Consider the following 15,776-nt stretch of genomic DNA (forward strand, 5'->3'; position numbering starts at 1 on the left):
GTCACCAGTGCTTTCCCTAGGCCACGGATGGATACAACACACTACATTTTGCAGTTTTGTGCTCAGTGTTTCAGTGAAACATACTGAAGCCTTCTGAGTATTGCTTAAGCGGGCAGAGTATACAGCTCACTAATTTTCTCCAGAAAATAATCCATTTTTTAGCCCCACTGGTTTTCATCCAAGCACTGAAATGCTGCTTTTTAGCTAAATTTTCCCAGCACATTTGGTACTGCTGATGACTTCTCTCAAAGACTCCTCTTTGGCTCCCATGCTTCCCATTCCGGTGATTGTGCTCTCATGTTCCTGGTCATCGTGATGTTGGATTTTGTGTGGACTTCCTTCATCCTCCTTTAGCATCTCCTGTGATTTCTGCCCTTGTGAGGCCTCACCTGCAGTACTGCATCCAGGCCTGGGCCCCCAGCACAAGAAGGATGAAGAGGTGTTGGAATGGGCCCAGAGACGGGCACAAAGATGCTCAGAGGGCTGGAGCACCTCTTATGAAGAAAGGTGGAGGGAGGTGGGCTTGTTCAGTCTGGAGAAGAGAAGGCTCTGGGGAGACCTCATTGCGGCCTTCCAGTACTTGAGGAGAGCTTATAAGCGGGAGAGGGAGTGACTTTTTACATGGTCTGATAGTGATAGGTCAAGGGGGAATGGCTTTAAATTAAAAGGAGAAATTTAGGTTAGATGCTGGGAGGTAATTCTTCACTCAGAGGACAGTGAGGCCCTGGCACTGCTGCCCAGAGAGCTGTGGGTGTCCCATCCCTGGAGGTGCCCAAGGCCGGGTTGGATGGGCCCTGGGCAGCCTGAGCTGGTGGGCAGCCAGCCCACAGCAGGTGTTGGAGCTGGGGGGGCTTTGAGGTCCCTTCTAACCCAAGCCATTCTATGATCTTATGATTTCTGTTCATTCTCGCTCTATGTCTTTTCTGTAAATCGAGTGCTGTCCTTGCACAGTTTTATCCACTGACATGGACAGTTAAGTGTCTGCCCAGAGCCAGAAGTTAATTGCTGTATTGTATGTTATATAATTAGCACCTTGTCTAAGCATCACTGCACTTTTAGGATGCTACCTGTTAGATGTTCCTTGCTTGGAAACAATGGTCAAACTCGACACTTCAGGCTAAAACTCTGATCAGCAATGTTATGAGAAAGAAAATGAACTGTATTGATATATCTCTAATACTGTGCCTCTGTGCCAGCTTCACTGTTAGAGAAAGAAAAAGACATAGCCTGTGTTTTGTTCCCTACTTTCCTTAGGTTTCATTGCAGTGTGCTAGACTGCTGCCAGCATCCAGGGAGCAGGATTATTATTCTTGTCATGTGGATATTTTCTTCCCTCTGCTGACTGAGAGCTACAAACTTGTCAGACAGAAAGCCTGATATATTTGTGCCTTTCTCTTTTTAAAATTCACCCATAGCAAATGTTACATGTGCTCCACCAGGGAAAAATATCTTTATAAAGAAATAAGGTGTGTTCCCCAAACAGCATTTCTAACAGACCATTTCCCATATATTTTTCTAGCTCTGGCTGTGGGGATTGCAAGCTGGTGGGCAGCAGTGGAAGGACTATTCGTGTTTCATATCTACAAGGCTGAATGTTTTGCTTCCCTTCAGGAACAGCAGGGAAAACACAGGCTGAGATAGCTGGTAATTGACCGATGATCTCACTCAACCTGGAGGATCTGTGGTTGTTTAAGGTTTAAGGCCCCCTGAATCAACAAGTATAAGAAGTGAATGCTGATCATGCTCACACCAAAGGCGGTGACATAATTTCTTCTTGCTTTGGTGGGCCCAGTTGTACCAAGAGCTACTGAGGTAAAAGCTCATATATATATATATATAAAACTAAATAAAAATAAGTGTTTTCTATCACAAATTGGAACATTTAAACATTTCTATTTTAAGTTGAAGAGAGTTTTACTCTGCCTTTTATCTGATCTTCCATTTTGGTGCTGGTGCATGAGGCTCTTTTCTTTTTCTTCTTTTCTTTTCTTTTCTTTTCTTTTCTTTTCTTTTCTTTTCTTTTCTTTTCTTTTCTTTTCTTTTCTTTTCTTTTCTTTTCTTTTCTTTTCTTTTCTTTTCTTTTCTTTTCTTTTCTTTTCTTTTCTTTTCTTTTCTTTTCTTTTCTTTTTTCTTTTCTTTTCTCTTTTCTTTTTTTCCTTTCCTTTCCTTTCCTTTCCTTTCCTTTCCTTTCCTTTCCTTTCCTTTCCTTTCCTTTCCTTTCCTTTCCTTTCCTTTCCTTTCCTTTCCTTTCCTTTCCTTTCCTTTCCTTTCCTTTCCTTTCCTTTCCTTTCCTTTCCTTTCCTTTCCTTTCCTTTTTTGTCCATTTAAAGGCACATACTTCCTATATTTCCCAAAACGATGACTGTTTTAGTTGCTTTTACAAATGAAAATGAAGAATGCATGCAAATGCCCCGGATGGGAAGAGAGTTTTCTCTGTCTTCCCTTCTGGTCCAATAAACATTGATTTATAAAATGTGGAACAGATCCCAGAGGACTCTAGAATATTCAGTAGCTTGGTAATATGGCAGTGATGCAGGATATGGGTTCAAGTATCCGCTCTGCATCATAGAAGCACATGTGACTTGAGCTATGATCCTTCTGATGCCTCTTCATCGGCTGGTTTCTCATTTCACCAAGATGAGAAAACTGTGCGTGGGCTACCAGAGAATATCACCTGGCCAAAACAAAGACATCGAGTAAAGACGGGGGAATAGCAGTGTGCCCTGGAGAGCCGATCTAATCTGGATATAAAAACGTGCTTTATGAAGAGGAGTTTTAGTCTGATTTGAGCTGGTGAGAAGGACAGCTCTGAGTATTCTGTTCCACCAGTGGGTGTGGTGAGACTATGGATTTTGCCGTCAGGAATTGCACCGCGACTGAAGAATAACAGCACAGACGCTGTGTTTGCTCCTGAGAAACCAGAACTTGGTACAAAGGCAGGTATTCCCGTGCACAGGGGGAGGAGGCACTCTTCGCTGTTCCGTTTGTTTCACAGCACTGTCACAGAGCTTCTCCCTCTGTCAGGGGCGGCTTTACTTCACCAGAAGACCAGTGAGCTCCCTCCTGACACCGCCTGATAAGCAGTGCCCCAGAACGGTCTTTTCCTCTGCCCGCATGCAGAACTTTTACTGGACAACCCACTCACTGCTGACGTTCTGCCTCCAGTGGGATCACCAAGAGCTGCCACTTGCACAAATCCATTGGGCAGCGATTCCTAAGAGCACAGTCAGTGCTGTGTGTGCTCCGGGCAGCGCTGCCCCTTTCACGTCTAAGCTGAGGCAGTTTGGTGCATGGTGTAAAACACGTAGAACAGTAACCTCGAGTACCTCACTGCACCTTCATGCTCTCCCACAGCATCATTTATTGCTGTTTTATGTCAGATCACTTTATTATTATTTTTTTTACTGTGTTGTTTTTTGCTACTGTGCTTACTGAAAGTTTTACGTACCATTTACTTACTAAAAAAAAAAGTGCTGGGATGGGGACAAGGAAAAGGTCTGCCCAGAAATGCCACGGTTTTTCAGTGTAGCCCTGGAGGATGGAGCCAGCGTCCCAGGCCGAACATAAGTAGCGTGCTCCGGACCAGGGATATCCTTTCCACGCGGCCCAACTGGATTTAACCACGAGACAAGACGGGCAGCTGCCGGGGCTGAGCGTGCCCTAGTCGAGGCTCAGCAGGCGGCTACGCGCAGCTCCGCCCCGCCCCGCCAGCCCGCCCGGCTCACCCCGAAGCCCCGGCCGCGCCGTGCCTCCCCGTGTCCCGCAGGCCGCGGTCCCGCCGCCCCCCCCCCTCGGTCGGGATCGCGACGCCGTCGCGTAGCAACGCGGCCCTCCCGCCGGAGGAGCGGAGCGCTCTGTGCCGCCCGGCAACCCGGAAGCAGAGCGGGCGCCGCTCCGCCCCGGGGCGGCCGTGTGGTGCCGTGCCGGGCCCCAGCGCCCTCTCCGGGGGCGCCGCTGTCGCACCCAAGCACTCGCCGCGCTCGGGGCCCCCCGTCCCCATCCCGGTCCCAGCCCCTCTTCCCGCCCCGCCGCCGCCTCCGGGCCCCTCCCGGTCTCGCCGTGCCCGGGCCGGCGGCGGCGGGCGGAGGAGGGGGCTGCTGAGCGGCGGCTGCCGGAGCCAACGGGCGGCGGGGAGGGGGGCGGGCGCTGCGGGGGTGTCGGGTTAGAGCGAGGCGTGACCCAGCTGACGGGCGCCGCGCGGAGCCGGGCGGCGGGCGGGCGCGGAGCTGGGGAGCAGCGCGCGCGGCGGCTGTCGCTGAGGCTCGGCGTCCCCTACACCCCCCCGTGAGCCTGGGGAACCTGCAGCTGAAAGCCGCCGCCAGCCACAGCACCATGTACCCCGGCAACAAGCGGAAAAAGCTCTGGCGGGAGGAGAAAGGTACTGCCGCCGCCACCCTCCTCTCGCGGGGCCGCCCCATCCCGGGACGGGCTCCCGCCGCGGCCTGCGCGCTCTCTGGCGCCGGGCCGCCTCCCGCGGGCGGGCTGCGGCCGGGGGGGCCGTGCGAGCCCGTTCCCGCCGCTCCTTCCCTCCGCCGCTGGGGCCGCGCGGCGCGGGCTGGCGCCGGGCACTGCGGGCGCCTCGCGGCCGGGAGCTCCTTCAGGGCGGGCGCTGGGCGCTCCCGTCCCGCGCTCATCTGCGCGTGCTGCGTGTGTGTGTGGGGAATGGCTCGTGGGCACGGCAGCGTGCTGCCCCGGGGCTGGTGTCGGGGCTGGTCGGCCGGCGTGAGGTATTTAGGTTACGGCGCGGGTAAAGAGCCGGTGAGAAACCGTCCTCCCTTCTTGAAGGGCTCGTCGCTCTTTCCCTTTCCCCCCGCGTCTCTTCAAGCCCAACATCAGGCTCCGGAGCTGCCCGCCCGCTGAAGGCGTGGGATAGGCGCTGTGCGCTGACCTTGGCTTATGGGCGTCCGCCTATCGACCCTCTGAAAGCGATGTAAATACTGACGGAGAAACCGCGGCAGCCGGGTGGGGTATTGCCAGGGGCTGGTGGGAGCCCTGCGCCCAGGAACGTACCGGAGACGGAGGAAAACTTAAGCACGCTCGCAGGTCCGTTTATGAGTTCTCCCCTCATCACCACTGCTGGATGTGTATTGCGAGTCTGGAAGGCAGATGGCCCCTCGTAGGATGGCATGCATCCTGCAGGGAGCAATCCAGGGGGCATTGGTGAAGAGGAAGATGCGAGAGCTGCACATAAGTTCACTGCTGTGCAGGTTGGCTGCTCCATTCGCATCCATCCCCTGGGCAGGGAGTTGCATTGCCTGTCTTCTTGCCAAGCTGTCTTAGAAGTAATGTTCCTTCCAGACATCCGGTTTCTACCTGGCTTTGAAGTTTTTCAGAGCAGAAGAGAGGTGGTTAAACCCACCAGCACAGCAATACTGTGGTCTGTGGGGTATGGAGATGTTGCTGAACACTCGCTGCAGCTCAGCTGCTGCTGAGGGTGCTCTGCCCAGTGAGGCGTGTGTCTGAGCGCTGGGACTCTGTGTCTCCTCACACAGTGAGGCTGAACAGCACTTGCCAGTCTTCTGCTCCAGTAACTGCTCTCTGGCATTGTATCTGTGGGTTCGGCCCTGGACCCTTCACACAAGGAAGGGGGGAAGTGCTGCTGTGTTGTTGCTGCTGCTCTCTAGCTTGCAGCTGAGCATGGCCGTTCTTGTCAAGCTTTCCCTTGGCTAGGGAGCAAAACTACAGCATCCCAACCCCTTTCCTAGCGAGGTTGTCTGTGAAAGCAAGCATTCTGCTAGGCCTGTCTCTGCCATTCCTGTGTGCTCCTGGCTCCCACAGTGCTGACAGGGCTCCTGGTTCTGCTTCTCCCATGGAACTTTGGTGGTGGATCATTCTCAGCCTTTTACATTCCGGAGGGCTTTGTTCTTTCCAAAAAAAAAAAAAAAAAAAAAAAAGCCAACAAAACCCAGACTACTGAATACTGGTTGAAACCCACTGATAATTACCTGGCTTTCCTTAATTAATTTCTTAGTAACTGAGAATTGGTTTGCTTTCTCCCAGGCTGGATCTCGTTTGGAGTCTATTGAAGCAGCAGGAGCGGCACTGGTATTGACATCAGTCTTACAGCACAGGACTGATCTGCCTGTGAGCTTCTCAAGCATGTCAGCAGGCAGTGTGTGTAACAGCACTTGCAACTAAAGGTGCTGGAAGTATCTTATGGGAAGTCTGTGTGCAGCTGAGTCTTGGCTGAAATTCTCTCTGGCAGCTTGCAAGAGTGAAGCCCTACACGCCCTACAGAGGGAAAGCTCCCTGTTTTAAGGGCAGGGAAATGGCTCTGGGGCATCTTCAGCAAAAGACAGGCAGACCTTCTGTGCTAGTTGGTCCTATGGTTTGACATATGCGGACATACTCTGTTTTCTTCTTGCATTCAGGTTTGCCCTTCTGTAGTACTTCTAACAGACACACGTAACACTTGGTGTGCTCGAAGATCAAGCAGTAGAGCTAAGTATGTATTTGCAAAGCATAATGGTGATTCTAATCACATTAGTTGTACTTTTTGTACTTGTAAGTATCTAATTAAGATACCAAGCCGGAATAATGCGATAGAAATATTTTGTTGACTGCAGAAGTCGTACTGTCAGAACATCAAAATACATTTGTTTTGATAAGGGAGCCTGTGCTCAAAGCCTGCCCCTGGTATTTTAGGCTGTACTGATTACACTGTGTGAAATTAGAGAAGTTATTTTTGCTGGGGGGGTTGGGGGGAACCCTAGTACAGTGCAAGTGACTTTTCTTGAGAGCTTTGGCCTGAGCAGCAGTTTCTGTTCAACTCCTTCGCTGCTCCTTCAACTTGATAAGGAAATACCATCTCTGTTAGTGTCCGTTTGTGATCGGGCAAGGTAAGATCCATATGTCTCTAAAACCTCTTCAGTCATCAAAGAGCACTTAGTACTAACAGACCAAGTGTTAGTATGGTGATGGTAGCTCAGTGTTAAGTAGCCAGGAGCTTGGTTAGCTAATGGGAGTCCTGACATGCTTTACATTTCTTTCCCCCTCCATAGGGAAGGATCCATCTTGTACAAAGCTAGCAGTGAGCATTAGAAGTATATTTCACTACTGAGGGAGCCCGTCCTGTTTGGTGGGGTGGAGAAGATGGGGTATGTCTGCAAGAACCTGGTGCAAGCCCAGGTTGCTGGGCTGCTTTTCTTGCTTTAGTGTGCTTACAGCCACTGCTGAAGAAGAGTGAAGCTGGCATCATCTGTCCTAATTGCACAACCTGTGAGGCTTTACTTACCCTAAGTGTCTAGAAAAAGGCACCGTGTCCGCTTCTCAGAAGAAAACCTCTCGTATGCATTTCAGTGCAGTAACAAAGTGTGTCATTCTACTGCTCAAGTACAAAACTCGAAGTCTTAACCCAGGCTGCTCATTTCAAACCCGGGTTCTGTTTCACAGCGCTTCCAGTCCAACAGATTCAGCTTGTGCTGATCCAGGGCTGCCTTTAGAAACCTGTTTAGCAAATAGAGTGCAGTGGGCTTTCCTAGCAATTGGTTTGTGCTCAACTGGTTTGTCAGTCCAGCTTGGGGTTTATTTTGCTGGGTGACCAACAGGTAGCCTATAGTATTTTATGTTTCTGGAGCTGCTGATTTTGGCCCGAAATGGGGTTAAATACTAGTGGATGTGGTTAAAGCAAATGACTGCAGATTTCTCATGCTGGGAGTTGCATTGTTTGCAGAACAAAACAACCAAACAGAAACGCCTTTCTTATATCTGCAGCCATCTAGGAAGTGATGTGAGTTTTGCTTCTGCTGATTTCTTTTTTTTTTTTTTTGTAGTGTATTGACACTGTTAATTTTGTACCGTTTTCCCCTCTTTCTTTGCTGGAATACGTGAAATTTGTTTCAGTAAAAATATATCAATTTTGATGTTTTGGTGTGGTGGCTCTGTTTGTTTTTAAAATCTGATTTATGAATACAGAATGTGAAGATATATTCTGATATGTAGAAACTCTATAAAATAACAATTCCCTACTTAATGAACCTGCTGTTAGATCTCTGACGTTGGGTTTAAGTGACTGGAAGAGGAGGTGCTGTAGTGATGGGGAAAGGAAATCTGTACAGCTGAGAGAGCAGTGAAGAGGCTTTTTTTTTTTTTTTTTTTGCTGAACTGGGATGTCCAGAAATAGGTGCAGGCAGTAGTTCTAAATACACTGTGTTCAGTTCCTATTATCTGTAGCTCATCAAATCACCGATGCTTGTTTCTTTCGAACAGCGTTTGGTTGCTTCAAGGACACTGAATTGGTCACTACTTGGCCAATGTACAAGAACATTTGAAAGCTTGCAGAACTTTTATTTATTTATTTATTTCCCCCCAAACAGAACGTTTGCTGAAGATGACCTTGGAAGAAAGACGCAAAGAGTACTTAAGGGAATACGTTGCGCTGAAAGATATCCCAACATGGATGGAAGAAATGAGAAGCAAGAATGAAAGTGACGGTAAGTAAAATGGGAGAACCTTATTCAATAAACTATTTTGTTTACTCAGCCTTTTCTGTTTTCTCGGGTACTTTAAGAGCACCAAGACTCAGAATCCTTGTTGTTAGTTACAGTGGCAGCCTTAATTGGGGTCAAGAGTGTTTCACTGGGGTGGGTGGGAGAAAACAACAAAAAAAACTACCGGTTTCCATCGATACCTTTAGTACCTGCAGACACAGATATAACATTAGTACCCTTAGCTATGTAAAGTAGCAATTCTCTGCCTCTGTTTTTACTTTCTGGATACTCTGCCAGGCCTAATGAACTTTGTCTTTAAAACTTAGGAAACTTAGGGAATCTGGGCAAAATGGTGTTGTTCTTGTAGGCTGCTGAAAAGCAGTGTGGAAGCGCATGAGTTGTAGTGGCTACTGAAAATCCAGAGACAAGACAAGATTGGATTTGAAGCCTCTGTTGAAAACATTTCTTACTCTTGATCCTATCTCCTTCCTTGGGCTGAGGAGTATCAGCCTGGCCTGGATGAACTCCTCTTCTCTTAGTGTGTGCAGTGTTATCATGATGGCCAGGAGGGTTGTCGAAATACTTGTAGTGAAAGCTGTCTAGAAACGTGAACCTAACTTGCTAACTTAGATAAGATATTTGAGGTCTAGGCTGATAAGAATTGAATTCCGTTACAGTGTCTCATTCTTTTTTTCTAGTTTTCCTTCATTCACATGTGTGAAAGAAGAAGGACTTCCTATTCTGGTTTTCCCCTCCTGTTTTCTTTCTGTGTTTTCTTTTTTTTTCCTGGGCTGTTTCTTGGGATCTAACTATGAAATGTAACGTATTCTCTGTTGCAGTTTTCTTACTGTGGCTGATACAGGAATAGATTGCTGACCCTTTTGTGACTGTTGAGGGCTAATACTGGCTGGTGTGAACAGAAATGCAGAGTGGTCTTGTGTGTGACTACAGGTGGCTGTAGCCTTCATAATAACACTCCATGTGAGATGAGGTCTGAAACTTGTAATCTGTTTTTAATAAAATAGGAAAGTTGTAGTAGTCTTTTTTCCTTCTAAAAGCATTTCTAGTGACTTCAGAAGTAAAAATACGTGTTGAAAGTTGCTTAGCTTTTAAATTGACATAGTTCTGTTACAACAGTATCCATAGGTCTTTGATATCTTTATAACATTGGGAAGCTTTTTTTATCCATAAAACAAGGACTGTGTAAAAAATCAAGAGATTACATGACTTCTCCAAAGTTTGTTTAGGTCTGTGGCACCTGGGAATATGCAGTCTGTCCATTAGTTTAAGTGGGAGACTTTTTATCCTTCCTAGGCTAAGCTGTGTTTTTATTCTGACAGCTCTCAGGTGTAACTTCTAAAACTGCTGGATCTCATATTGCATGGGCTGCTGAATGTGACAAGGTGTGGATTTATGTTGTGATTGCTGTTGCACCTCACATAAGCAAAATGTCAGTGTGTAATGTGCGGATATTGAATCATAGGGGTGGTGTATTTATTTCACTGTAGATACTCGTACTCTCTGTTAGTACCCAGTACACTGCAAAAAATGCTGGAAGGCAAAAGTTGTGCAGAAACACTTTTTTTTTTCTTCTCTGCTACTCAAAGATTTTGTAATAGTGTTTTCAGGAGAAAATATCCTTTGTCTCTTGTTTTTCCTAGATATCTTTGTAAATAAGTCATGTGAAATAGTGAGCTGGTGGAAGGCTAGGCTACTGAAATGTTTCCGTGCTTCAGCTGATCAGTTTAAGAAACTCAATGTTAGTGAGACTGTTACTGTATCTGTTTCAAACTGTTTCCTTCAAATGTCAACTCTGAAGGTATCAGAGTATGAGGGGTGGAAGAAGCTTCCTGTGCTGGAATGAGCGATGACTTGAGAATGCCATGCCCTAATTCTGCTGTTTTCTTCAGGTGAAAGATTACTTCTTGCAGTGACAAACTAAAGAGGTCTGAAGGAAAAGAAATAAAAAGAAATAATGAATGTGTACACTCGACAAGCTAAGACAGCAACTGATGAGGAATGTGGAATAAGTTTTCTACCATTTACTTCAGACACTGTATACTGTGAATAAATGACAGATTGATTAGTAAAGTGTGGAGTGGCTGTTCAGAAAGAGTGATGAGGAGAATCCAAGACAGGAACCAAGAACAAATAAACTGGAGCAGGTGTGATCAGTCTTCTGCTGGAGTAAGGAGCTGTGGGAGAAGGGGAGAGCCTCGGGGACAGGCCTCATACTCCCAGGTTCACCAAACTGGGAATGAAAGGTGTTCAGTACTGCACAAATTTTTGTATTGGCTTTTTATTGGGGATATCATTGTGTGAACAACACAAAGGCTTTATAGTACTGATTTTTTTTTTTTAATGTGAAAGTATTGCTAGAAAGCATTTTGAGCTTCTGGTTAGGGACACACTTCTGTTATATGCTAGTTTAATGGGAGATTACTAAAGCCTCTGGAACTGCTGAAACTGGGATGATGGAAAAACTTCTTGTTGGGGAGGAGCCAATGTGGCTGCCATACTCTGTGTGGTCTTTATTGAGAAGTTTGGGGAACACGCTTTGGTTTGTGGAGGGAAGTATTTCTGCACCTATTCCTCCTCAGCCTTTCGGTGTGAGGTGGTATTTGGAACTGAGTCCTGGAGCATACCTGTAATGCTTTGAGTAAGTGGACCTTGAGGTGAGTTTTGGCAAGCCTAGAAATCTTAAGAAATCACAGCAACAACAAAAAGAATTTCTGGGAACAAAGTGAGGAAGTTCTGAAGGGCAGATGAGAATGACTTTTTCTTAAGTGGAAAAACTTTTTGTAACAGCAAAGCTGTTTAATTATGGAAGTTGGAAGCAGCTGCATGTAGTTGAGTCTGTTTTACTCCTTCCTGACTAGACCAAAAATCTGAAATTTTTGAAGGTCTCCTTATGGGGGTATGTATCTGGACTAGCTGTGAGAAATGAAGTTGCTGTGTATTTTGACATGGGATGTCTTCTGATACTTTTTGATTTAGGGGAAGAAGGGTGATGTGGAATGCAGACATAAAGCTAGTACCTGCTGATCTGAATGGAGGGAATCAAGCTCTCAGGCATGTGTGTTTCTGGAAGGACTGCAGTGGCAATGTCTGGGTTCTGACAAATAACTGGCCAAGCTGGGAGGGTAGACCTCAGGGTGCCATAACTGTCCATTCTCCTTACACTGTCGTTACTCACAAGTGATCCTTCTTAATCTCAGAATGGATAGTAGGAAGGGAAACGATCTCTTAAGAGTGTTTCATAAATGGCAGGACTTCCTTTGTTTGCTTTAACCACGTTAAGAAAAAGAGAAACTGTCAAGTTAGGAACTAAGAATGACCCTGTCCTACAGGGCAAGGTAGTCTGTGTGTGTGCTGTAATCCATCCTTCCTCCCACATCTCGTTCTCCAGCTATACCAAAGCCAGACACGTCTCATCAGTTCTGTTACGTACTTGGAAGCAGGGTTTCTTCCTGACAGCTTGCAAATAGTGGACTTGTTTACTGAAGCTCTGGATTTTCAATACCTCAATTTCAATGCTATGTTATATATCACCTTATGCTTATATACATGGCCTGTACAGTAACGATAACTTGTTGTGTTTGGTGAATAAAGAGACATAATGTAGAACTAAAAATATTTTGGAGTTGAATATAGTAACTTGTTTTTGGGTACAGTTATTCCTGAAGATGTCTTTATGGTTCAGTGGGGGAACTTTGGGAGAAACTTCAAAAAAAAAAAAAACAAAACAAAACAAAAAAAACTTGAAAGCTTTTCTAAAAACTGGGGATTTGAGAAATCTGCTGCGTTCTATGTACTAATAGTAGATAAATGCTTTGTTGCATTTCCATTCAGTAAGTGGATTTATAGCCAATTCACAGCATGTGACAGTCCTGCTGGGCTGTCAAGGTCTGCGGGATTCATTGGTATACCAGTGGTGCAGAGGAGACAGGAGAAGTCTTTAAATCATTATCTGAATTTGCTAAGAGTAACTATTTTTTATGAGATGAAGTCAAGAAGGAGGGATGCAGCAGCTCTAGAGACTTCTTGTTGGTTTAAATGCCGTGAAAGGCCTGCAGTATGTTTTGTTCTAGTGAGTCTTGGGCAATTAGATGTTTTGGCTGCTTCTGAATTTTCTTAATATGCTTTATTTTTAGAAAATGATATGGTTCAAAATGTGCTGAAATTAATCTACTTTAACACTGAAAGTTTTATGTGTATTTATGAGGTTTGGATTTAATAAAAGCATCTTTGTGCTAGAAATCTGTAGACTTCTAAATATTCAGAGAGATGACAAGATTAAAGAGACAAAGCATCTGTATAAGCCACTCAATGCTTAATGTTGAAAAGAAAATATATGATTATATTAAACTCTCTTGACCAGCATTTCTTGATATTGTTAATTAATCACCAATCATACTGGGTGCTTCAGAGCTTCTCCTGCTTATGGTGTGAGTGCCTGTCCTGCAGGAACCATGAATCAAGGTATGGCTGTTTTCTATGCAAGTTGTCAAACAGCCTTTTGAAAGTAAGCTGCTGCTTAGCTACGCTGAAAATCTACCAGAAGTCTATAAGTGAGAAACAGCGTCTCGCAAAATTATTCATTATCTTCAGTGGGTTATACAGAAAAAGAAATGGTTTTATGAGAATGTGAACAATTCCTGAAAGCTGCTCCGCAACTGAGGGTTTCTCTGACTGTAATAGCTCTGTGAAACTAGCACGCTTCAAGACCACCCCCTACCAAGAAAACAAGTCTATCAACTGTCTTTAGAACAGACTTCTACCTGAGCGACAAGGATGAAAGTCAACTGGGACATCTTAGCTTCATGTGATGTTTGCTATCTGTCAGTCAGTGGCAACTGTACTTCTGCTGCTGGTCCTGGTTTATCTTGGCAGTACAGAAAGTTTATAGCTGAGTTCACATACCAAACCCACGTGCTCCAGTTCAGGATCTCCTGCTATTAGTTGTAGGTGTGGATGATGAATTTTAGCTTTGCTTAAACTTAGTGCTCTATTTGGTTTTGTTTTTTCATTTTTTGAATGTTGGATTACTGCTAGGTTGCTCATACAGAACATCTTACACTGGAGTCTTCAGGAGCCATTGTGGTGTGTCTGGCTTGAAAGCTGACACTTACATGCATGTGGAGGTTACTGCTTAGTGACTGCTGGTTGAACTCTACTAAAATACTAACACTTGTGGCTTCTGTGAACGTCATGATATTGAAGTAGTTTATCTGTGGAATTCCTTACTTTCCATGCCAGTAGCTACATGCAACAGGAGTGAGCAGATTTGGTAGGTGGCTGCAACAGTAAAACTGTATTTGTAGCAAACTAGGAGTTATAATATCAGTTAATTTATTAATAATTGATATAACTGAAAACTAATTAATTACTGTTATTATAAAGACTTCCAGGAGCATGTGATCTGACATAGGTGAAGTGGTTTATGCCTGGCTGTTACTTATCACAAAGGCTCCTGGAGCAATAGTGAACAGGGAACTGTACAGTGTACACTGAGAGTACAAAACTGCAGAGTGATGCAAAGCTGATCTTGCCATTTGCTGATGCTCCATATCTTTCTTTCTAAACATACACCTCGGGCATTCTTTTCCAAAGACAGCTTTACAGTGCATAGAGATGGGGAGAATACCTTTGTGAGCAAGTTTGAAGGTAAGGTGAGAAATAGCTATTTTTGGGGGAGTCAATTTGGTTTTAGTGGCAAGTATTCCTATTTAGTTGGTGATATACCTGACATAAGTAGACAAGTAATTCAAACGGTATGTTTAGTATAACAGATGGAAAAACTGTGGTGAACAGAAAGAACCAGTGAGTATTCAGTTGACCTTGTAGCTCCCTGGTGAGCAGCACAGATATAACCTTTATAGGATGGATTAGCTGTCAGAGCAGTAATGTCTATGTTAGTTTTCTTCAAAGAAAAATCTTGCCTTCAGCAACTGTAAGCGATGGTTATTAAAATGCAAGAAATCAGCTCTGTTTATATATACATATATAAAGAACACATAATTCAGTATGGCTAATTCTCTAAGATGATAAATCACTTGACTTTGATTAAGATGATGTCTTCTTAAGCTGTTGTTCCATAATTTATTTTTTACCAAGTTAGTATCCACACAGCATTAAGCTTATGCAGGTCTCGATATGGTTGTCATTTTGTGATGCTTCTGTACGCAGCTGAGAGAACCCCTTATATTTTGATGTACTAACCATACTTTTTCATGGGAAAGGATGCTGCTATCAAAAATAAATTAGAATCCTTACTGAAGCTCTGCAAACTATCAGTCTCTCTTTTGAGAGTCATAGTAGTGAAGATACAATATGAAGTTTAACATGGGTTAGCGAGGGGAAAAATCCCTAATGTTCAAGTGCTTCTAACTTGGGTCTTGACACAATTAATAATTGTCAAGCCTCCCATTCCATGCAATAAGAGAATCAGATGTTCTTTGTAGCTACTGAACGTTGTATGCAGCTCAGGATGGAGGTCCCTAAGGAAGTTTGAGCTAGAATCAAAGCACAGATGATCTGTGCATTGTCAGCAGGTAGGCTTGCTTGGATGGCAGGGAAGAATGACTTTATCAGCTGTGGTGCTGTGTGTAAGGCAGTATGTGCTGTTCCTCAGAAATTGCTGAAAATGTAGGGTTTTTGAAGTTGCAGCCTGGATTTTATTCAGTAGCTGACTTGCCTCATTCAAGTCTACAAAGGGAAAGAATACTATCTTCTTGAATGACATAGCTTTGAATGTTCGGGGGTGGAGAAATAATATGTCATGGGTCTTGGTTTCCAGTCATTTCTGTTTATGTATATATGTTTTTTCTCCTCAATGGGTATTTCTTCTTCCAATTTTTGTGTACAAAGGATGAGCTCCCTTTTGAGCAAGACAAATTGCAAGATCAAATCTCCAATTTCTTCTTCTGTGAAGAGAGTTCCAGTAAGTCATCTTGTTTTGCTCAGTTTGGTAGTTTGGCTCCAGCCTTAATCTGTGATTTTAGGATAGATGGTTTATTGTGTCCTCACAGTCTTTTGCAGACAGGTGTGAGCTAATGTGCCAGCCTGAAGGGAGAAAATGTGTTTATGATTAGCTTGGGGCCAAGATTAAGCTGTTGAATTGTAAGCCATGTCAAGGGTACTGGTGTAGACCTGGTGCTTTGTTGACTGGTTGCATGGCTTCCAGATACCTTTGAGTATAGGCAGAACAAGCTGCTGTTCTTTAGAAGACTGGGAGCTTCCTTTTAATTGGGCAGTAAGAGCGCAAAGACCAGTGTTGCTTGCTTTGCTTCACCATAGCTTAGTTGTGACAATCATTTATGAGGACACTGAACTATTGTCTCAGTG

The 15,776-nt window shown here is 44.9% G+C and overlaps 1 protein-coding gene across 9 annotated transcripts in view; it reads left to right on the top strand.

Moving 5' to 3' along the window:
• The first annotated feature begins 4,185 nt into the window (after window positions 1–4,185).
• The window catches only part of MACROD2 (MACRO domain containing 2), an 838,556-nt gene continuing 826,965 nt past the window's right edge, over window positions 4,186–15,776 (top strand). For all 9 annotated transcript variants that reach the window (XM_015283424.4, XM_025149218.3, XM_040697783.2 and 6 more), the window contains exons 1-2: window positions 4,186–4,378; window positions 8,316–8,432. In XM_015283424.4, the coding sequence (XP_015138910.3) occupies window positions 4,333–4,378; window positions 8,316–8,432 (163 nt within the window). In that variant the 5' untranslated portion in view covers window positions 4,186–4,332. The remainder of the gene's footprint in view (window positions 4,379–8,315; window positions 8,433–15,776) is intronic.

This window comes from Gallus gallus, chromosome 3 (assembly GCF_016699485.2).
Source record: "Gallus gallus isolate bGalGal1 chromosome 3, bGalGal1.mat.broiler.GRCg7b, whole genome shotgun sequence".
In the NCBI taxonomy this organism is placed as follows: domain Eukaryota; kingdom Metazoa; phylum Chordata; class Aves; order Galliformes; family Phasianidae; genus Gallus; species Gallus gallus.